This window comes from Atractosteus spatula, chromosome 8 (assembly GCF_055471065.1).
Source record: "Atractosteus spatula isolate fAtrSpa1 chromosome 8, fAtrSpa1.hap1, whole genome shotgun sequence".
NCBI lineage: Eukaryota > Metazoa > Chordata > Actinopteri > Semionotiformes > Lepisosteidae > Atractosteus > Atractosteus spatula.
In genome coordinates, this window is record NC_142713.1 from 62360899 (window position 1) to 62384203 (window position 23305).

At 37.6% G+C, this 23305-nt stretch overlaps 1 protein-coding gene across 1 annotated transcript in view; it reads left to right on the top strand.

Moving 5' to 3' along the window:
• Window positions 1-6475: 6475 nt before the first annotated feature.
• Window positions 6476-23305, top strand: part of rfx4 (regulatory factor X, 4) — a 34895-nt gene continuing 18065 nt past the window's right edge. Inside the window, exons 1-4 of the mRNA XM_088924133.1 lie at window positions 6476-6518; window positions 10396-10482; window positions 14849-14909; window positions 20945-21068. Coding sequence (XP_088780259.1) covers window positions 6476-6518; window positions 10396-10482; window positions 14849-14909; window positions 20945-21068 — 315 coding nt within the window. The remainder of the gene's footprint in view (window positions 6519-10395; window positions 10483-14848; window positions 14910-20944; window positions 21069-23305) is intronic.

The window sequence follows — 23305 nt, forward strand, 5'->3', positions numbered from 1 at the left end:
CTCTGGGAAGCATTATAGGAGCATAAAGGCATGAACTTCCAGATTCAGAGAGAGTTTCTTCCCACAAGCTGTCAGATTATTGAACTCTACCCCTACCACTGGCTCACACTGAGGTTTTTTTTTCCTCTCACTGCTTGTCTGACTTTTTTTCAAGTTGTATGTTATTTAACTCGTTGTTGTTGCTGCGGCTGCTGTTCTGTGTTCATGTTTTTGGTGATTCCTTTAATGTCTTTGTATTGGACCATACATGCAAATAAGCATTTCATTGCACTTGTGCATCTGACAAATAAACTGAACAAATAACATATACAAGTAATTTATTAAACGTTTCTTTGGCATAACTTGTATGGCTGAGGAAATGGCAATCTGACTGTAAGGAACTTTGGAGGAACCCCCAGGGAGATCAAAGAATCCCTATGACATTGAAGCAGAGTTGTTTAAGACAAAGCTTAGGGCACACAAGCTTTTGGTTGATCAAGTATCCTGGATTAGAACACTGACCCATGTGAAGGCTTGGGTAAAGGAACATTTTCCTTTTGAGGAGAAGAAATAATAAGCCAAGTACTCAAGGTGAAACGATAGTCATAAGAAAAGATTATTCCCACACTGGAGGAACCTTTGCTTCTCTCAGAGGCAGGTGGAAAAGAGAAAGCTGCTCTGAAAAGCAGGTAGTTTTCCAAGTAATACAGTATACGCACAGATGTCATCATGTAACTTACTGTACACTGAAGAGCAAAAATCCCTTATATGACATAAATCAATACCCAATTTTAAATTTTATATTGTCAGCTCCTAAGCTACCACCCAAAGGTGACCTTTAATAAACATAAGTTTCTCTGCAGTAAAAACGTACCAACACACTTCTTCTTTAGATGCTTTACAGACAGCTAACAAGACAACCCGTTTGACACCCAAACTTAATTTATCATGTGTGCGATGAAAACTAGACAAACTTCTGTGACTGCACATATGATTTTATGAGAGCAATCAAACATTACTTTGCTAATGTCTAGATAAATCTTCACTTCTTCATATGGTTTGATGGTAGGAAATAGGATTCCACAAGGGGCTGTGGAAGGTGCCGTTTCGACCCAGAATGAGGAACCTGCGAGCTACAGCCACCAAGGTCAGCTTTGATTAGCCCGACACAGAGCTTGTGTAGGACCCACTGGTGAGCAACCTCTTGAACAGCTCTTCAGTGAACAGACAGTTGCATTCCTGTCAGAGATGAGTAAGAATAAGAAATTTACAAGGCTGGTAGCCACAACCTGTGCGGTCCATTTGCTTTGTCTAAATGAATAAGGATGTATTTTAATTCCTCCAGTCGGAATTATAGTGATGGTCTTTGAAGGCAAGTACTGTAGGAGTCCAATACACTCTAGAGGGTCTCTAGCTGGAAGAGCTCAGCTCAGGGGAAGGGTGGGGGCAGAACTGCGGGCCAATGCAGGGGGGAGAGCGGAGAAGGGAACCGATCATCACTGCTGCCTGGCCTGTGACTGGGCTGGATTCTGACAGAGAGAAAGCGGACCAATGCGAAGAGAGTGGGAATGTAGACACAGGATGCAGGGGAAAGGGACAGGGAGCCGGGCTGGGGGCGTAGCTACTGTATGCTGGAGCTCCAGGGAGGGGTGATCCTGATGGAGTGATCATCATGGCCTCTTGGGGAGCTATTTTCCGCCAGCAGCTGTGAATACGAGGTTGAAGGGCTGCAGAGCCGAGGAGCTGGTATGCAGCTCCCCATCTCGGTGTGGAGCAGGTGAATGGGGGAGGAAGCCGTGCTCTCGATGCACACAGGAACTGCAGGAACTGTGAGGGGGGGCGGAGTCCAGATGCGCAGGACCCACGGAGGATGGGAAGTCAAAGATGGAGAATGGAAAAGTAAGGTCTGCCGCTGGCAAGAGCAAACACCGGGTGTGAGAAAAGCAAAGGAGTGCTCAGCCGGCGAGAGCTTCACATAAGAGAGTATAAATGGGCAACATCAGAGTTCTTAACTCCTGAACTCCTGCCAGAATACTCCATTTGGGCACTAAGAACAACCATTTTTGCTGTGTAGACCTTTGTTGTGAGATAAGGGAGCAAAACAGCACAAAAAGTAATGTCCAGTCTAAAGTCAAGGCAGCTTCTCTCAGATTTACTGTATTCTGTAGACATTAGAGCTTGAGTACAAAAATGATATTGTTAGGCTTCAAGCTGGCTGGCCTGTAACATCTGGGAGGTCAAGAAACTGCATCAAAATACATTTTCACAGTCAAAACTGAATAGTGAAGTATAACAACCTAAAGAATAGACCGTACAGAGGACATGGGTGCTTGGTGTTACAAAAAATTGGTCTAGTTTATAACATCTCTGGGATGCTCAATAGAATAAATCACACATTTCAGAAACTTGACACTTTCTCTTAACAAAAACCCTCAAACGGAATACAATTGTGTTTTCTATCATGTATTAGATTATAAACCTGACTCATGTGAAGAGAAAATGCATTTAAATGCATTTAAATGTTCATTGCATTTAAATATTGCTGAACGGAAAGAGTAGATTAACACTTCTAATGTCACAAAAGTACAGCAAATGTGATCAGTGGGATAGGAGTGCAAGGCTAGGAACAGAAACATTAGTAAAGACCGACAAGACTATACTTTTCCAATGCCATTATATGATGGAAATGCTTGGAAGTACCTCTTTAACCAAAGTGTGGTAGGAATATAGAACACGTTACCCAACCATGCTGTCGAAGCCAATACTCTTTCTTTCAAAACATAACTCAATGACATCCTCCAATAAATTAGCTACTAGCAACCAAATGGGCTAGATGAGCAAAACATCCTCCTCTTGATGTAATTTTGTTTTCTTGTTTTCTTATTGGCAATGTAAAACTAATAGAACAAGCTGGTTCTCTTTAGTGTCAGACACAGCAAATGAACTGTAGGGAAAATAAATAAACTAACAACAGGAACTAATACAGAGACGAACGAAGAAAGTCAAACCCGCAGTTACAATAAACCCTAGCTGTGTCTCCCCTTTGGTCTGACCTGTTAAGAGAAGAAATGAAGGATGCGCTGAGAGGTGTTTCCTGAAGGGATCTGGGTGAATAGACTTGTGCTCCGCTGCCCAGTAACAGTCCCATGAAGCGGATGAGAGGTGTTGTTCATGATGGCTGTGAGCTTGGTCAGTATTCTCCTCTCAGCCACAACCTCCAGGGGTCAAGGCTCAGCCCCAAAACAGACCCAGGCTTCTTGATAAGTTTATTGAGCCTTTTTGCATCTCTTGTCATGATGCTGCTGCCCCAGCACACAACAGCGTAGAAGATGGCCGCTGCCACCACTGATTCATAAAAAATGTGTAGCAGTGTTCCACACACACCAAAGGACCTGAGCCTCCTAAGAAAATAGTCAGCTCTGACCTTTCTTGTACAGGGCGTCAGTGTTACCAGACCACTCCAGCTTATCATCCAGGTGTACCCCCTAAGTACTTGTAGGACTGCACCCCCTCTATGTCCTCACCCTGGATGGAAACAGGGTTCAGCGGAGACTTATTCCTTCGAAGATAATGCAGCATCATCTTGTCTTTTTCACCCTTTATCTTGCAGGAAGTAAACCTGTATAAAACCTACCAACAAGATCTCGTTCTACCATAAAGGGAGCGGACATCAAAGCATAACCTGCTGATCGGAGGAGTTCATTACAGTCTCATAGCACAACTCAGTGTTCTGATTGGAAAGAACCAAAACCAGTATTTCTCTAGCTAATCAGAAAGATGGTTGGCTACAACTTTTCCAGTTATCATAACAAGAACGAGAAGGAGACAATGATCTTATTATACCAAATAATTGTTTGGTAAAAAAAAAATAATTGTTATTATTATCATGCCAGAGATGAGGCACTGCCTATGCTCATTCATTTAACAGTATTAAGTAGATGGTGAGGATGAAAGGACATCCACTGAAGGGCAACAGTGGGCTTTGGCATGTGTGTTTCAAACGTGATCCTGGAATGGTCAGTGTAATGTAGGTTAAATAAAGTTGTATTTGTAAAGGGCAGTTCTAAAGTAATTACTGAACCTAACATAAGACCTTTCCATGCTTCAGAGCAGTTAATGAATGTGCTGCATTAAGTGAATGCAACAAAGTGGCAATGTTCTCAGCCAGGGTGGTAGTGTTGATGTGCATATGATTGTTAAAATACTCCAGCACCAGAATCATTGCTGGACTCAAAGGCATGTTCTACACTGCTAAAATTACTGAATCCTTTTAAGTTTTGAAAAGAGAAGATTACACAGGGACCTGTTGCAAATATTCACAATCCTCAAAGGCACTACTCATTGAACCTCTTCCACAGCCATGTTGTGATACATTGCGATACCTTGTCTTCTCCTTCCGAGAAAGCCACGTTGCCACCATCTGTGAGGACGTGGGGAAGAATCTCCTTTAACACAGTTTTGTCTTCGGTGCAGACGAAGTCCTTTAGCCAGTCCAGAAGTGTTGATGGCAGGACCGTACAAGACATCGCAGTGCTAGGATATCAATGGCATGGTATCAAGTAAACAACGTGAATCCAATAGGACATCTGTGGGACCAGCTTCCTAATACCATCACCAGGAGACTGGCTGCAGCTGCACAGGAAGAGTGCAAAACATCCCACAATTATATTTATCAAAGCAGCCGGCATTGTATTTGTAATGTATTCATTTTGTCTTGCATCATAGTGCAAACGTACAATATCATGTACTACCTATGTTTAAAATATTAATTAAATTAATTCAGCCTCAGGTGTGTCTCTTTAGTGCAGTGGTTTACCTTATTGTGACAGACCACTTAATGAAAGGGTAAAGGAAGGAATGCATCCAGTTAACGTGCTCTACTGTGCTCATCTGAGCTGCTGATAAAAGTCTTCCACTCCGTTGAATCTGCATGATGTGCTCCTACCACGTCTGAAACATGAACATTTTCTGTCATCATTCCAAGGAACTTGTTTCTCAGCTTCTTTTAGTTCTTAAATCCAACTAGTTCCTCTTTGTAAACCCCAGCTTAGGTATCCTAATATAGTTCTTCTGTCCTCTACTATATGTTTTCATCAAATATACTGTATTTTCTCTCACTGATACAATTTTAAGTGTTCCAGTTTCCCCTATTTAATTTATAAAAACACTTTTCAACTTCATTACAGATAAGACATATAGAGGAGCTTTAAAAGGCCTCATTGTCACCTGAGAAAAGAAAACGTTATTTCCTCAACCATTTAGGAGCTCATGAAAATCCAATGGTATCAAGAAATAAGTACTGGAAGAATCACTTCAAATGATCTCCCTTACTTTTGACCCTGTCACCATACTCCTATCATCGCTGGGTGTACAAATATGAACCTGCCATGTGCTGTCAGCAGATCCAGTTTTGCTGTGTCTCCCGCAAGAGAAAGTTCTGCTGCTGTCCATGGTCAAAGCAATTCAGCTGTAATCCCCCTTTCTCCTTCTCTCCTGGAGCTCCATTCATATTCTAATCACAGCTTTTCCTTCCCCAAAAAACAGCCACTTTATCACAGCCTTCACAGCCACAAGCTTTGCACTTTTGCCTCCCTTTTGTAGCACGAACAGTTTTTTCAGGCACACTACAATAAAGTTGCTATGAAAAAAGTCTACTCTTGCCTTCTGTGATTAAACAATGGAAAATGATCACCAGAATTTCTGATTTCTGGAGTTATACTTGTTTAATTTATTTAAAGACCATTACAGACAGTCTGACATTTAAAAAACAGTAACTATCATGGGAGCACTTGTGTAATTTTTTTCAAAGGAGTTTATGAAGAAAATACAGCCCCTACTTTCGGGCAATACCTACTAACGTCTAAACTATAGTGTTTGATGGATAAAATCTGCCGCTATATAACACTACGAAACCCCTCAAGACAAATTCGGTGTGTGGGAGTTTTACCGGGGAATGAATACTAACAAACATGAGTTTCTGGAACAATCAAAGTCAAACCAGCTCTTAAGCCAGAAAATGAGACCAACTCCAGAACTGTTGTGGTTGATTTTCATTAGGGCCCTATAATGAGTAAAGGAAGAGGTGTTGGTTTCTTGGGCTTTAAATAAGCAATGGTAGGAAAAAAAACGTATTAAATGCTATAATGGAAGACAGGGAGGCCAAAGTGCTAGGATTGCGTAGATCTAAGCCCCTCTTTTTCTGGGGAGGGAGCTTTTCTTATTCAAAACAGCATCACAATGGGCTTCACAGTGAGTCTTGCCACATCCCCATCTGACTAGCAGCCATTCATCAGACTGCCTGGCCTATCAATGACATTTCTCCCATCAGGACTCCTATAAAATGATGCTTTTTCCCATGAAACATCGGCAAACATTTTGACGGGTCTAGCTTTTCCTCTACTGGATTACTGGAGTCCCCCAGTCTCTCAGATTTGTACATCACTGTATAAAACAAAGACTTTTTTTGGGGAACTTGTATACTGTTGATGGGAAGAGCATGCATTGTGGGTTACTGGAGGAGCCTGACATGGAATCCACAGGTTTGTAAAGCATTACTGCGTTACATTTAAAGGATACTTGTGGTGGCTGTTAGAACAGCAAGCAGGATTTCATCAGTTTTCAAGCTTCCACTGTTGAAGCTATACTACCTGTATGTTTTTGCTCTGGTGTGCCTGTGTGCTTGATGCTTTTCCTCAGATATGTGAGAGAGCAGCTATTAGCTGTGGCAGGAAAGTTTCATACTAGTGGCAATTTCTAGGAGCAAACTAGGAGCACGTAATATTCGTTCTATGCAATGCAAAAAATAAAAATAAATAAACGTGACTGAATTGGAAAAGTATAATTTATTTGAACACGGGTTTTAAGTAATTGGAAATGCTGTTTAGAAACTGGATGAAACCAGACATTGGTAGGCATTAGTTTTGCAGCTTCATAACTAGATGTAAAATTAAATACCTAAATACAATATAAGCAGATAAATGTTAGGTTTTGTGTACCCTAGCCATTCATCTCAATTTTGCATCTCAAGTCCGTGTATTTGCTCTGCGCTCTTATTTGCAGAGCACCTGCCCCTGAAAAACTTACGCTGTTCCCAAACCAAGGAATGCGAAATCACGCCAGAAGGTTTTAAAGGCAAAAGTTACAATATAGCTGTTTTCCGGGTTTTAAATAAATTAAGCGCGTAGCAGCTAACCAGCAACTAAATTTTCTTCACGGGTTTTAAGCCAACATCCGTTTGTCGGCCTTAAAACATTTACCTCGAAATCATTTGTGTGCGGTGTTCTTTTCAGATTGATGATACAGTAGCATAAAACAATTAAAACTAGGGCCTCTGGTAAATCACTTAATAATTTATATTTTTTAATGTAAATATTCATAAAAATATAACGTCTTTGCTTGAGAAGTTTAGTAGACTGTACTTTTAAAGGATCTGTTACATTATGAATATTTAATGAAAGAAAAAAACTTTAATATTTACAGTTATTATCATTAATATTGATAATATTTCTAGCAATATTATACCCTACTACTTGATATTAACACTTTGAGCACGTTATTACATACATCGCAGTTATAATTCTGTTAATTGTTAGCGCAGTGCTACATTTTTAATGTTGTGCTTTTTAATAATCTTATTTGGTATCGTTATATTACAGCTCGAGACATATTCTGGCCAATTATTAATTAGCTTATTATATAGTGGCAGCATGAACCATGAGTTGTAAAATAAATTCCCGTTTCACTTTGCGAATTTAATTGAATGCAATTTAGATGCTCTAAATCAGCTCTCCGCTCTTAAATTATTTGGATCAAACACATTTTTTTAAATTTTATTAAACATGCGACAGTTTTACTTTTACAGAGATTTGTACAATTCGAAACATATTTTATTAGGAAAAACAATAATAATCACTCTGGACTAACAAAAGTTTTCTGCGAAAGGACTTGAGTGGATTTGCGGATATTTCTTACCGATATTATACATCGTCCATACAAATGTAAAATAATTTTTCTAATGGAGTTTTATTTTTCTTGTGTTTTTGTTCATGTCCTAGCAGCCTATGTATTTTAATTAAGTCGACGTAATGTTAAACAGTTCGTAGTAAATTGTTCTAAACTTGATTTATTTCTTAATTTTGAGAACCGAAGCGGGCACGTAAGCTAAATCATACTCTTAGTTTTCGATTAAAATGTCATTTTCTTTTAGTTTTAACCTTTAAAGATTGTTTAAAAAGCAAACACCACATTGAACAAATGTTCTCATTTGTTACTTTGCTGTTAAAACACATAACTTAAAACTATTTGAAACACTATATGAAAAGTACTTTAAATAATACAATGCAAAATGTTTTAAAAATGTTAAAATTGCACTGATTTTCTCATGGCTATAAATGCATTCTATCAAGTTGCTAGACGTACTTTCTATATTGTCTATATTTCTTCAAAATATCCGTCGATTAAACAGGATTTGCAAATCCGGTGCCATTTTTTATGGAAAATAGAAATTCATATATATATTTCATTTACAGATGCAGATCACCGCAAAGAAAAACGTTTATGCTATAAATACGGGAAAATTTACATTTACAAATTTCGATACAAAGTTAACCAGTTAACTCACGAACTGATGAAATACACCTGTTGATCCTCAGTTTATAAAGTCAGCCGCTTAATGTAGTCCATAGCGTACATTACCTAGAAATTACTTATTAGTATAATAATATAGTATTATTAGTATATTATTAGTAGCAGAGGTAAGAGTATAGTAGTAGTAAAATCAGAGTGGCAGCAGAGTACAAATAACGAGCAACGTTTAATCTGGTCGCAGTAATATTTCATAAAGGACCTTTCAAAAAGTAGAAAATGTATAGTCTCAAGCAACCTGAACTCTACTCAGCTACTCACCAATTACATTTATGATTATTTAAAAATTTCGCGAAATTCGCGATAAATAACACGGTACGTTCTTGCATCCATGGTTTATAGACTCATTTCAATATACCTGTCCAGTGGCATGGCGCAATCAGAGAGCGACTGCTATGAAATAATTTCGGCTAGTCAACAGATATTAAAAACATATTATAGCTGTAATTATCTTTACTTACGAGTGAAGAGCCTATAGAGGTACTGTATATACCATGGTTTTTAAAAAAAGTAACCAATAAAAATGATACAGAAAAAGTATTGTTATTCTTCCCTCGTTTTTCGTCAGTCACTCCCTAAGGCTGGTCTATACAGTACATTAATGACCACAAAGGCTTTCCAATCAAGTGCAAACTTTGCCATGAAGACAGTGAAACATGCCCCAAAACTTTGCCTTGGAACTTTCACCCCTTGTGATGTAACTGAATCAGGTTGTCATGCCAACTGCCATTCCCGGCAACTGCTGCTATAGTGACCGTTGTTACGGCCCGTGCGGGAAACACGGATCTACAAGAATAAGCAAAATATTATGAGTTGGTGATTCTGCCCCAGAAAGGACACCAGTTGTGCCATTTCGTAATAGAAATTAGAATCCAACAAAAGGCGGCTGGGTCGCGGGGCTGGTCGAGCAATGAGAAAGAGCTCGATTCAGCATGTGTGCGCGCTTGTAAGTCTCCGGAAGAACAATAGAGGATTCCTGCAGTTTTAGGTGAAAACATTTTAAATAGAAACCCGGTTGAACAAAAGACCGTACCGTCAATTGTTCTTTAACTACCCCGTCGCAAAATCACCCCCCCCCCCCCTTTCTGGGGTGTGTGTGTGTCTATGGGGTTGACGAGTTAAGCCCCTCATGACGAAATGGAGGGGGCAGTCTCAATGTATTTAATTTTTCTATTACTATGTGACATATATCATAAGTTACTCATGTGAATATTCTAGTATTTTATAGGGAGTGATAACTGTGCTTGTTCTGCTAATTATTATTATTTATTATTATTATTGCTAGGTCATTACAATGAAACAACACTGACACAGCAGGGCCTCAATAGTAAAAAAAATCCAAACATTGAGAACTGTTAGCACAACAAGCTCTGAAAATAAGAAGACATTTAGAATATGGCAAGAGTTTCTGTCAAAGTAGATTGTATAAACCAAATGCCTTTTGATTAATTCAGGAATAGAAAAGAAGTACAACTCATTATTACATGGTAGAGTAATGAAAATGTGCTGGAAAGGGAAAAAAAACAACCTTTGCTACAATGTGACGGGGGGAAAAAATGACATTTTAATTGTTGATAATACAGAGAGTTGTGAAAATCCGGAGAGCCAGTAAACAAGGCGAGAACTAACAGCCAAGCACTTTTCTGTCATGAATACCATCAGTGCCTATCTGTCCACACAGTACACACTCATATACAATAGAAAAGTGCCCTTTAGACTTCTTATTCCATAGCAGGCTGGTCTTGTCCTGACACCTGTTTGATATTTTTCCAGAAAGCTGGATTGAAAGATGTCTCAGCGAAAGTGAAACCAAGCGATACTCCAGTCATACGTCTCTGGGGAATATGTCGAACGACGAAAGTAAGGACTACTTCCATCTCTATTTGGGGTTACAGCGGGAAATGTTTACAGGGTGAAATCTGTTTGGTTGGTGGAATGATCCTGAAGTTCACATAGGAGGCAACCCCAGTTCGTCCACCTCTGAACTGCAGCACCCCCCTGGGTGACGAATGGCAGTGATTGTGTGCAGGTCAGGTGGAGAAGTGAGAAATATAGGGGACCCACAGTGGCGTTTATCCAGGACACTGTGGTGAACATCTCTGCTCTGACAAACAGAGCCATGTGATCTTTAAATCACCGAGTCCAGGAAAACCTTGGTTTAATGTCCATCAAAAGTCTGGACCTCCTGTGCCTCAGTGTCCCCTGGCCAAGATACTGAGGGATTGGATTCAAAAGTGCAGGGGGGAGGGGCACCACCTACTGGTCCACCAACACCTCTTACAGAAACAACCTGGTTTTCAGCAGACATCTCCTATTCCATTAGTGACCAGACCCAATAATACTAATCCTCTAAGATCTAACAAAATTGGATTACAAATGTTAAAGCCACCAAGATCTACACCATATAAGCAAACATATTCCATGTGACTGATTATATGGTACTATACGGTACTTAGAAGTAGTTCAGGTAGGTAGCTGCATCAGCATGAGTAGGCTGCAAAGGAACAAGTAATAGGTTTATTCCATGCTGAAAAGGGAAGAAAGAAAACCCAACGTTTCGGCTGTGTGAGCTCACACATGAAAAAGGCGAAACGTTTTCTTTCTTCTCTTTTAAGTACGGAATAAACCTATGACTTGTTCCTATATTGTACTTACAGTATGTTAGTCTTACACTAAAGCTCTATTTGAGTCTAGTATTAAAGAGAATTATATTCTGAACTGAATCATGTTTTAGTTTAAAAAAAAAATCATTTTAATGTTTTTTTTTTGACGCCATGTAAACAAGATGTTTGTGTTGTATAACTCACATTAAGAAAGCACTTCAGGTCACCACTCTTCTAGTGGTAATGCTCTGATTTTTGTATTCTATGTGCTGTATATATGTATGTTTTTCAGAACTTTTTTCAGAAAAAAAAATCCAAGGAGGTTCAACTGCAGTGTCTGAATAAATTATATGCACTTTTCTCTGAAAAATAAAAAAAACAAATGTTTTTAATTATTGGAATGTTTTGCTGTAGAAAATATTTGAAAATGAGAAAAAAAAACCCAATGAGACACCAGGGAGTACTTCTATTCTAGAACTTTAAAGAGAATTTTCATTGATCTTATATTTCAATTGCATTTCAGTCTCATCAATGCCAGTTCTAGCCCTGTTTTTCTTATTAATTAGAATGACCAAAGCTGATAGGTAGATTCTAGATGTGTAACTGGAATGTTGTGGGTTCAAATTGTACACGTGGGACATTGCTGTTGTTTTCTTGGGAAAGGTACTTCACCTGAACTTTCCGGAAAAATACCTGGCTGTATAAATGGGTCCAAACATAAACTGCCATGTGTTAAAATGTCGGTAAATGAATTAGTAATATTTAAGAACTAAATCTCACATTTTCTGAAAAGAGCCCAGACTTTGCACCTGAACCACCTGACTGGGAAGCCTGTTGTAGAAGCCCACACCGCTTTGCACAAATGATTGTTTCCTATTCTGCACTCAAAATCAATTCCCATTAATTTTCCTGTCTTAAATGGTTAATGAGTAGAGTTCTGGGAAGCACGTAACTTCTCTTAATTAAGCAACATTGATCCATGATCATCTGGAATGAAAATCAGAAAACACTGTGGATCTGGATCAGAGCTGCTGAACCCAGGTCTAAAATATCAAGTTCAACCCTACAGTGTCTCCTGTTCAGATGACAGCAATACTTCAGCAGAGAAGGTGGAAGAAATATTCCTGGTAAATTTCTTCTTAAAATGAGGCCCACTTTATTAAAATAAAATATAAGAGATGGGAATGGGCTTCACATAATATTATTATTATTCATTGTTTCTTAATTATTCATCATCATGATCTTTACATGATTACCCTGCGACTACCCACACAAAAGCAGAAAAAAAACTCTAGATATATGGATATAAAACTGCACCTTTGACCCTTAGGTTACTAATGACAATAAGTTTGTCTCAATGTAGGCAATCAATGTTTATGACACAGAAAATAAAATTAATTAGTGAATAAATAGTGTGGAATACACCCAAATTGGGTATGGGGACAACATTTTATTTGTAGATCAAATCAATATAATTTGTTTATAATATTTCTGATAAATGACAGAAAACCGTGAGTGTGAGTTTACCCAGAGATCATGTTGTCTGTGCTTGAACAACAAATATGATTTTCTGAATTGTTATCATAGTATAAACAAACAAGCTTGCTAAATGAAAGGACTGTCAGATTTTAGAGAAGGTGGTTTTTGTAATCTGTACGAAGGACGTTTACAGTACATACACTAGTTGATTGAGTAAAAAGTGGGCAGGAGCAGAAGAGGAAGACATAAACAATAAACTTCAAGGGGAGGAAATCAGACCTTTGGTTGGTGGGACTGCAGGATTGCACATCTGTGTCCTTCCTACTTAGAGTTCACGTTAAACAAGGAACCCCCAGCCACTGTGGCCCTGTGTGGAGACAGCTCTGCCCCACACATAAGCCAAACTGATGGTCATGGGCAGTGCATCGTCTTGCACATGCATCATCTGTCTTTAACTGAGAACTAATTGAAATTCCAGGGGCCACTACAGCTACATTCCAGCAGTTTGGTAGAGTTTGTTAGAGAGCCCACAGGCAGACAGCCTGGAGTTTCTGGGCTCAGGACATGTTCTATGACAAGTGCTCTCAGTCTGGGCTAGCTCACATTTGACTGGATTTGCTTTCAAAAGTCTGAAGATGATGATGTTGTTGCATTGCATACGAAACTGCAAGAAAACATTTCCAGGACTTAAGAGGACAAGTCTTTTGCCAATTGATCTTAGCCTTCTGTCCCTTCCTGAATTTTTTAAAAATGAATCCTTTATTTTAACAGATATGTCAACTCATTTACAATGACAACGTTGAGACTAACCATTCATGTAACAGGGCATTTAATGGCGGAATTTGTGTGAAATACATTTCACACAACAGAAAGAGCATCCAACTTAGGGTTTGTGAAATGTAGTTGTTTATTATTTTAAATGAATAAATATTTATATACCCATATGACTGCAGAAGAGAGCTTTGTTCATATATTTATTGCATATTTTATTTTATGCTTTTTATCCAAGACAACTTATACAGATAGGTATCTTTTGGAGGAGAACCTATTTCTCAAGGGTACAAAAGCAGTGTCACACATGGTACTGTATATGAACCCACAACCTTCCAGGTATAATCCACTTAACCACTGCTCCAGACTGTAGCCTTGAATAGCAAGTTCCTTTTCACAGCAAAGTACCGTGCTGTAAGTGATATATTCAGTGCCCCCATGAACTGCACTTAGCATATTGCTGTATACACCAGTTCTGCTGTTCTCTTTTTGTTTGATATATTTCTATGCACAGTATATTCCACAATTGTGATACCAACAATCAACAAATCTTTTTGCACAAAAATATTGGAAGTTACATGAAGGTGCATTTAAATTTTGATTGTGCTAATCTGAAACACGCTACCCAGTCATATTGTTTAAGCTGTTGACCTGACTTTTAAGAAACCGTGGGAGAGGGTCTTCAGATCAGTTACTGTAGCTACTTACTACCTGGGCTGGGTGGAGGACTCTCGTTCCTAAAAATTCTTATGTTCTTAAATGATTTGAAAGCAAACATGCTGCTGTCCTTATTCTGATACACAGTGAGGGGCTACTTACCTGTTTCAAAGATGAATGTGGTATTTCTGGGGATGAACTTCACTGCTGGAGAGTACCACAACACAAGATATGTCTTTATTGCTGAAGTGTTTTGATCCAGTGGTGCAGCTTGTTTGCACTTGTTGACATGTACAGTACATTTTTAGTGATGTTGCATACTTTTTAAGCAAGTGAAAGCCTGGTAATATACTGAGAGGCATTAAAAACACACCAAATACTTTTTTCCCAATACCAAATTCTTGCATTTTAAATGTTTTTGAGTACATAACTGAGCCACATTTTACTGTAGCTAGCAGATATTATGGTGTGGTGTGTGTTGCTTAATTTGAATGTGCTATGTTATATTACTGTGACTGTGTTGGTAAGTCTTGTTTTTCTCAACTGCATGCACACAGAACAAGACAACTGAATTGTTTAAAAATCAATAAACTGCTCATGTCAGATGAAGCACACATCTGCAATTGTTATTATTATCTTCAGCAGTAGTAGTAATAAACTGTTTATAGATGGTTATTATCAGCATTATAATGTGTAAATAATCTTTCCTGAAACAGATGAGGAAAAAGAAAACAACAGAGCTTCCAAACCACACTCAACCCCAGCTACTTTACAATGGTGAGTACACACATTCTCGTCCTTGATTTTGGGTTGAACTACCACACATGGTCATTCTAAATCACATTACAATGAAAAACTATTGCTTACTCTAAACTGGATGGCTTATGTGTTTAAAAGTCTCAAATGCAGTAGTATATTTGCTGTTGTAACTCAGAGTAGCATGGTGGCTGGTTGTTTAATCTTGGAACTTATTTAATAAGAGAAACCGGATGCTTAGTTTAAAAATATTCAGGCTCTGTAATTAAACAGATTTTTTTCCATCACTGCTTTATTTACGAGTCCAGTTCACACACGATACAGTAACAGAGAAAATGACATGAGGATGGTTGCTAGAATTTTTTTTCTGCTAGTGAAATAGCATATGTGTGATAGCCAAATGAAGATTAAAACTGGGCAGAAAAAATGAACTACATACTATGCCTTGTGTATGCAGTCAGACTGACATACCAATTAGGAGTCCTGTTTCACAGGCCTTAATAAATGTATCTAAAAGAGCCTGTGACACTGCTAAGAGCTGACTGTCTTTCTTTGCAAGCCCATAAAGACCCTACCCTGCCTTTTTACGAAGGCAAATTCCATCCGTGTCACTGCTGTTCTAGTAACTGGGAAATGAGGTGACGTGAACCAGTGGTAACATTGCAGTGCCTCTTCTCAACAAAGGATCAAAAGGCCACCTGTTGCCAATTAGGATTTTATATGAAGGAAAACGCCAACAGGACACAAAAGTTGGTGTTGTGCACTCTCCTTCTTTCAATTGAAAAAGGTTTAGTTCCCAAGCATTTTATTAAGACATAGGAAAACCTGGATGTGCCTGGACGCTGTATGAAGATGATTCATACATACAACTAAACACCAGGTCAAGAACGTACTGTAGGTAGGATTTATATTAAGAATTTTTAATAATCAATAAATTATAAAAAGCATATTGAGAATACTTTAAAATATTCTTTTTAACAAAATTAACTTTTGTTAAGAACACAATATAACAACGAAATCACATTCCCAAAAATAGCAAATAAGAGGGAAAAATTATCACAAAATGTTTCTGAGCTAGAAGGAAGAAGTCTCTTCATGTAATCATAAATGAATATATTTCACATGCTATATTGACACAATAGTTTGATAAGTGTGAAGGAAAGTAAGGATTAGAATTCTTGTAGTTGTGTCTATATATATGTTTTAAGCTGGTGTTTTTCACAGGCCAGTGTTGAAATATAGTTTATTACCGGAATTAGTGGTAAAATCAAAACACAAACCTGTAATGATTTGGGTTATTTTATCCAAGTCTGTGTTTAAAGATCACCTTTTGTGTTAAAGGGCAATAACATAACAACAGTGATTATTTCTAAAGGCTTTAAGAGCTTATTCAATTAAAGTAATAATACTGTATGCAGCGAGGGAGCCAAAATGTTGTTTCATATCACAATGAATTGCCTGTCCACACACACACACAATTCCATATTTCAGTAACATGTTTTTTAAAGGCAGTCTGCATCAGTTGTACTGTATTTTCCTTGCAACAAAAAGCATAATGTCAAGTAAACTATTTGTTATGAATGTAAAAAATTATATAGAAACATTTAATAATATTTCAGGTTGGTAGCTGCGTCAGCAGCTTTTTTATTCCATTTCATGGAATAAACCTATTACTTGTTCCTTTAATAATATTTAACATTCAAAATGCACTTTGGGATTACCAGTCTTTATTGGAGTTAAGTACTGTTCTTTCTCAAATTAACAGCTGTAGAGTATTGGTGGTGTTCTGTGGTAAACCATTTTCAAGAGGTGAATTTTTACTTCCCTGATTATAATAATATAAAATGAAGATGATCATATTTAAATGTGAATAAATTTAAGTGGAGCATTTTTCTTAAACTAAATATTAAACTGAGCCTTCAGAATGATGACAATAAATTTCATAAGTGAGCTTTAATCCTCACAGTAAAAATGCAGGGAACAGAGTTTTTGCATTGTTTTATGACAAACTTGTGACAAAGGACTGCATAATCAATGGACCATAATCAAATCTGCATCAAATATCATATCTTTGCTGTGGGATTTTCAACAGAGTACAGTGGCAAAGAAGCATTCAGAACAAGAGTAATTGTGGAAGATCCCACAGATTGTCATTATGTCCTGATTGATGGGTAATGTGAAAATCCATTTGCTAAAAAGCAAGGGTCAAACAGAATCAAGGCGTATCACCCTGGAACTATTGTTAATCCCTCTCTATAGCTGACAATAGTGTTTTGCATTGTGCAAAGGTTAAGAAAAGAGCACTCGTTTGAGCTGTGCTATTTTATGTTTAAATCGGTAGAGCTTGAGTATATTTTCAGGTTATTTTGTTTTCTGTTTGTATGTAAGATGTTAATCTTTCTTATTTTTCTGCTTACTCCTGCAATCAGTATTACATAGTAAGTTAATAGTTTATTAAAAAGAAAACTTTCTAAATGTTCAAAAACAAATAAATAAATTAAAGGTGTACAGTTTTGTTTTATAAATTGGGCACTTAAATTCATTCACTCAGACAGATTACTAAGGTTTGTGTGACACGGATTTGATTTCCTACACACATCCTGGTAGTTACTGTACAAAGCCTTTCCAGAAGCTGTTTTCATTGGAATAAGGATTAAGCATTGCACATCGTAGTCTACACCAAAGCACCAATAAGTATCCATTCTGAGAAAATCAAAATGACAAGATCAATACAGATGGTCTTTAGTACCAGGTCTTAAAGGGTGTTGAGAAATTACTTTCAGAAAAATTTGTCAGTCAAGTCAAACTGGCCTATAAAAATATTTTTATGAGTACAGTACATGAATTCTAAAATTCAACACAAGCCAGTGCAATCTGGTTGAACTCAGCTGCACTGATCTTCAGTGAACGAGTTTCCGACACCAACTTTCTTGTATTGAATGTCAAAATATAGAACACAATTCTTTTTTTCCATATTTCAGTCCCAGTTTCAGAAAAGCTCATTCTTATTCAATGCAACTCACCATTAGATTCCCACAAGCTGAAAACAGATTCTGCATTCTCAAAGGCTGGGTGGCAGCAGGCAAAAGGAAAACAATATTGCCTGGTTCACACACAACAGTTCTTGGTACGAATTGACTAATTAGAGGAACTTTAAGGCAAGCCTTCTGAAACTTTTGACATACAAAGGCCCTCCTGATTTGAATAACATGTCTTGCTTAAAGAAATCTAAAAATGCTATACTGTAATTGTAGAAGCATTGCACAGAAGCTCAAGCCTAGCCAAAATGTTTAGCAAGACAATGATCCAATACATGCATGCAGACAGGCAAAGCAGTGCCTAACTACAAAACACAAATGTGCTTGACAGGCCATCTCAATTGCCAGACCTCAGTCTAAACATTTTTGAAAGAACTCAGGATTTCAGTCCGAAAGTATAAACCAAGGGATATGAAAGGAGACAATTCTACCTGGAAAAATGGTCAAAAATCCTTCTCTAAGGATCCTTAAAAGACATTACAGGAGGTGTCTTAAGAACATAAAAACAACTACAAACAAGAGGAGGCCATTCAACCCATCCAATCCGTTTGGTAGTGTTTGCTTTCTAGAATTAAATTATGACAAATATCACTACACTTTCTGCAGTGCTATTAGGAAAATAGTATAACATTTTGGATTTCTGTAAGCTCAACACATTATGCCATATAAGAAGCGTCTTTCATTTATGTGACATATGTGTTCCTATTTACTCTGAAGTATGAATAAATCTAGAAAGCACTATATTCTGAACTGTCTGATGGATAGAGCAAGTTCTGTTTTTTATATAAAAACCTTATTAAAAGTGTTTCTTTTGGGCCAGTTATTCACAATGTATCTAGCAGGTGAAAGGCAAGAATACAATACATGATTCTTAAGGCTGCTGTGTCATCTATGGTAAACAAGGCTTAAATATCTGCACACTAGAGAAAATTAATAATTTAACGAACAGCTGTATCTCTCTGAATGCCAATTAGTGGCTTAGCATAGCCTGCTATGAGCATGTAGGCACAAGGAACTAATAGTAATAATAATAATAGTTCCTTACACTTATATAGCTGAACACTACACTCAAAGCACTTTACAGGTAATGGGGACTCCTCTCCTCCTACACCATTGTGTAGCCCCACGTCAGCCATAGTGCGCCAGTACACTCCCCACACACCAGCTCTCAGTGGGGAGGAGAGCACAGGGATGAAGCCAGTTCAGAGAAACGCCCTGGGATTTTTAATGACCACAGAGAGTCACTTAGTAAGATGATGATGTACCTCAGGGAGACGTAGGCCAAGGTTCTGTATACATATTAATAGTGTGATGAGTGCACCTCTCGCTGTCATTGCCGGGATTTGACCCCTGCTGCTTGCACAGTCCCCTGGACAGAGATGAACTGTGCTGTGCCAGAAGACCACTCCTCTGCTGTGGTCGAATTCTACGCTGCCCAGATTTCAGACAGGAGTGAGGTCCCACCAGCAGCTTGCTCAGAGCACCGAGCGCCGTGGCATTAGCATAGAACAGGCAGAAGTGTTCTGAGAAGGTGAAAAGGCCAAGATTAATAAATCTCCAGTGGTCGATGGTGTCCTACCAGTTGTACTTAAGAAAACAAAGGGTGTTATTCGTAAGCCAGTGACGCAAATCTTTCAGCAGCTGCTTAAACCTGGAGAATTGTCGATGTAACACATATCCATAAAAAGGTGAAAAAAACTGAACCAAGTAATTATACACAAATAGATCTGAGATCTGTTATATGTAAGGTTATAGAAACAATAATTAGAACAAAACTAGAGGATCACCTACATGGAAATATAAAGGGTTTAGAGACCTTAAGTCTTGCTTAGGTGTCTATGTTGACACATAATAGATCTGGCCCTGTACTGGATGGATAATATTTTCAATGTTGTTGTTATATTGCTATATTTTCAACACCACATATTATTAACTTTTTAATTCATAATTTTAGACTTGGAATGTGTTAATGAATAGTACAGCAGATAAAGAGTGAAAGATCAGACTGGGTCTGATGTTAATATTGGAATACCATACCGTACAGGTATCTCTATCAGGATATCAGTGAATAAATATATCAGTAATTTAGATTCTGGTACAGCTAGCAAATTAGTCAAACAAATTATACCAATGCAATTTAGCAAAACCATTAGCATATTGTAATGCTTCTGTTACAATATTATACCAAAATAGAAGGATTACCAAATACTAATCACAGAAGTGACAAAAGAAATTTAAAAACATCTAGATAAAATTCAAGAGAGATGACATTTTGTGTATACAAGTGCAAAGTGTTTCATGTAAGTAAAAAAACATAAACACATAAGATGAGAAACACACTTAAGAAAAAGACTTATTTATATTGACATAATTTACATCTTCTAGACACTTTGGGGAACTAATAGGAAAGGCAAACTTAATGTTATAATATATAGCTAAAAGTTTAATATTTTAAATAAAGGAATGCTATGTTAAAATTGCACAATGCACAAGTATGACTAATTTAGAATATTGTGTACAATTTTGATCACCACATTGTAAAAAAGTGTTGATTCTCTGGAATCAAAGACAAGATAAACAAGATACATCCCCAGCTTTAAAAAAATGTCTACACTGACAGGTTAAAATTAGTGATTCTTTTGGTGTTAAACAGAGATGATGATGAGGGGAACTGATCCAAGTAAAATCAAATGCATTGATAAAGTTTCTGAAGGTGATAAACTGGTTTCTTTTAAGAAACAACTGGATGAGATGCTCACATCAATTAAGTACAGACAACCAAACGTGTTAGGTGGGCCAAATGACATTCTCTTCTTTTTAATGCTTTGCATTCTTAAGAAGGATTCAACATTAATACAGTAGTTCACAGGAAAACCAATTTTCCAATTTAAAATGGGACCTTCTGACTGATTCTGATTAGATAGATCAGAATCATTTTCCAGCACCTTGCCACGGAGCAAGAAGGATGGATTACAAGTCATTTGCCAGACTGACAACCTGATCTCTTTTGTACTGTAGGCTGGAAGAAAATTACGAGATTGCCGAGGGTGTGTGCATTCCTCGAAGTGCCTTGTACATGCATTACCTGGACTTCTGTGAGAAGAATGATACACAGCCTGTCAACGCTGCAAGCTTTGGAAAGGTAAGATTTGAGCTTTGCCCAAGTTACACAATAGGCTACACTTGCTCTGTTGTTTGTGCCAGTTTCAGAAAGATAAAACTGGCATACATGGAATTCTTGTAAGTGGTTGGCTACATAAAGCTTCTTAGTCTGTTTATAAGACTTGGCTGCAGCTAAGCATCAATAAATAGGTTCTTTGGCAGTGATTATAATGCTTGGGTTTAGGTGAAGCAGAATAAAAGAGCTCTTTGGCATGTCTATAAAATGTGGGCTGAGAAAGCTTTGGCTGGGAGTTTAAAACATGTTACAAGAGCACAGTGCCTAGTTCTCAATGCATGTTTAACGTGAACTGCATGGTCTTTCGAAACCATAACTAACCTGAAAGCTTAAAAAATGAAGCTCTTTTAAAACAAGGTGGTACTGAAAAATATATCCCCTTATAAACAGTCAGTGGCTACTAACCAAGCCTGCATGTACAGGTCTCCCTGAATACACCCAATCTAAATGAACTGAACATTCAGATGAGAAAAAAACAATGTCACGTTTAAGGGTAAAAAATGCAGGAATCCCAGAATCGTAATGGATAACTCCATAAATAAGCAATAAAATGAAAATATGTTTATTCTGAACGCATTGCATGGATTTATTTATGGGTTTATTTATTTACTAAATGAATATAACTCCCTGTCAATTCAATATTGAATGGGATGCTCTAGGACACAGACTGCATTAAGGTTTAACAAAGAAGAATAAAAGGAACATCCACAAAATGCAACACATTGGTGAACTGCTTAGGTAAAAGTCAAATAGCAAAGCAAAGTTTCATCATGCAGTACAGCACTGCCACTAATACACAAGTTCCTAATACAAATGTGATTTAGAAAACACATAACCAACTCATCAACAATGGCAAAGGACTCTACTTTACATCAGTACCTTTCATTCTAAATAGCTATTCTTAATATATATTAAAGTATATACACATAAAACATTTGCCACTGAGAGTATTTTGTGGCAATGATACATGCATTTTCTAGTGGTATGATACATGCAACATTTGTGAAATTAATACCCACTGTTCTGTGACATTTTTAATATCAATGTGCAATTTTTTTAAATTGTTTTTGCAGTTATTGCTGCTAACAGCTGACTCTACATTGTCCCAAATACTTTTACCATTTTACACAGACATCACACATGTGCTCCTTCACATGGATAAACTGAGCAAAGCAGTGAAGAGATGAATGAATGTGCATCTTTTGCACAGAAATCAGCCATAAAGTCAGAAATGCTACAATCATTTAAAAATGGCTTAGGATTCATGACATATGTGTCACTTTTGACTGACGGCAGGATATATGATCTGCTCTGCAAGTACAGTAGCCTATTGGTCTGCTCACACTGGAGTGATACTCCTTGATAATTTCCCATTCAATCAACAGATAATAAGCCTTTGATCTTGGAATGGCTCCGTTTTTTCATTTACAGCAGGGGCGCACTGGCCTGAAAGCATGCCTGGCATGTTGTCTGATCTGCAGAGTGTTTGAAGAATGCTTTTCAGGATGAGCAGGATTTTTTTTTGGAATGAGCTACAAAACAAAATGGCAGAAACACCATTGAAAAATATGGTAAAAGGAAGTTCTCGCTGAGTCTCTTATTATGCCACTGTCATTTACGAACACCAGCAGACACAATTCTCTTAGTGTTGCTGCTGAATCCTAAAGACAAGATCTGTTCGTGACCATGTGACGTGATACGTCTGATTTTCATTACTTTTTAAAGCAGTATTGTTAAAGGATTCATGTTAGACTTAGTACCAACATAGCACTGACATATCATTTGAGTTTAACAATTCCCTGACCGTATCTGTTAATGCTGATTTAGATAGATAAGATTTTATTGTCCCCTGAGGGATTTTTTTTATGGTTACACAGCACTCCTGTACATTTAAACAGAATGCAAACCAAAAAAAGAATACAAGAAATGTATTAAGCTCTGGAGAAAATTCCATTTCAATTGCATGGAGAATGTTCAATGGACCATAAAAAAATATTTTCTGGACAACTTCAGTAGTTTTAGGGAGATAGCCTGTGCTCATCATTGGATGAATGGACGCTAAAGCTGGCCAATCTGTAATGTGTCATTTTTTGATAAAGCAGCAGTATTCCAAACTAGGAAGCAAATTACAATTGAGTTTTGAAATGTAAACAGATTTATTTATTCAATACACTTTCTTCAATAGTGCTTAGAGCCATGAT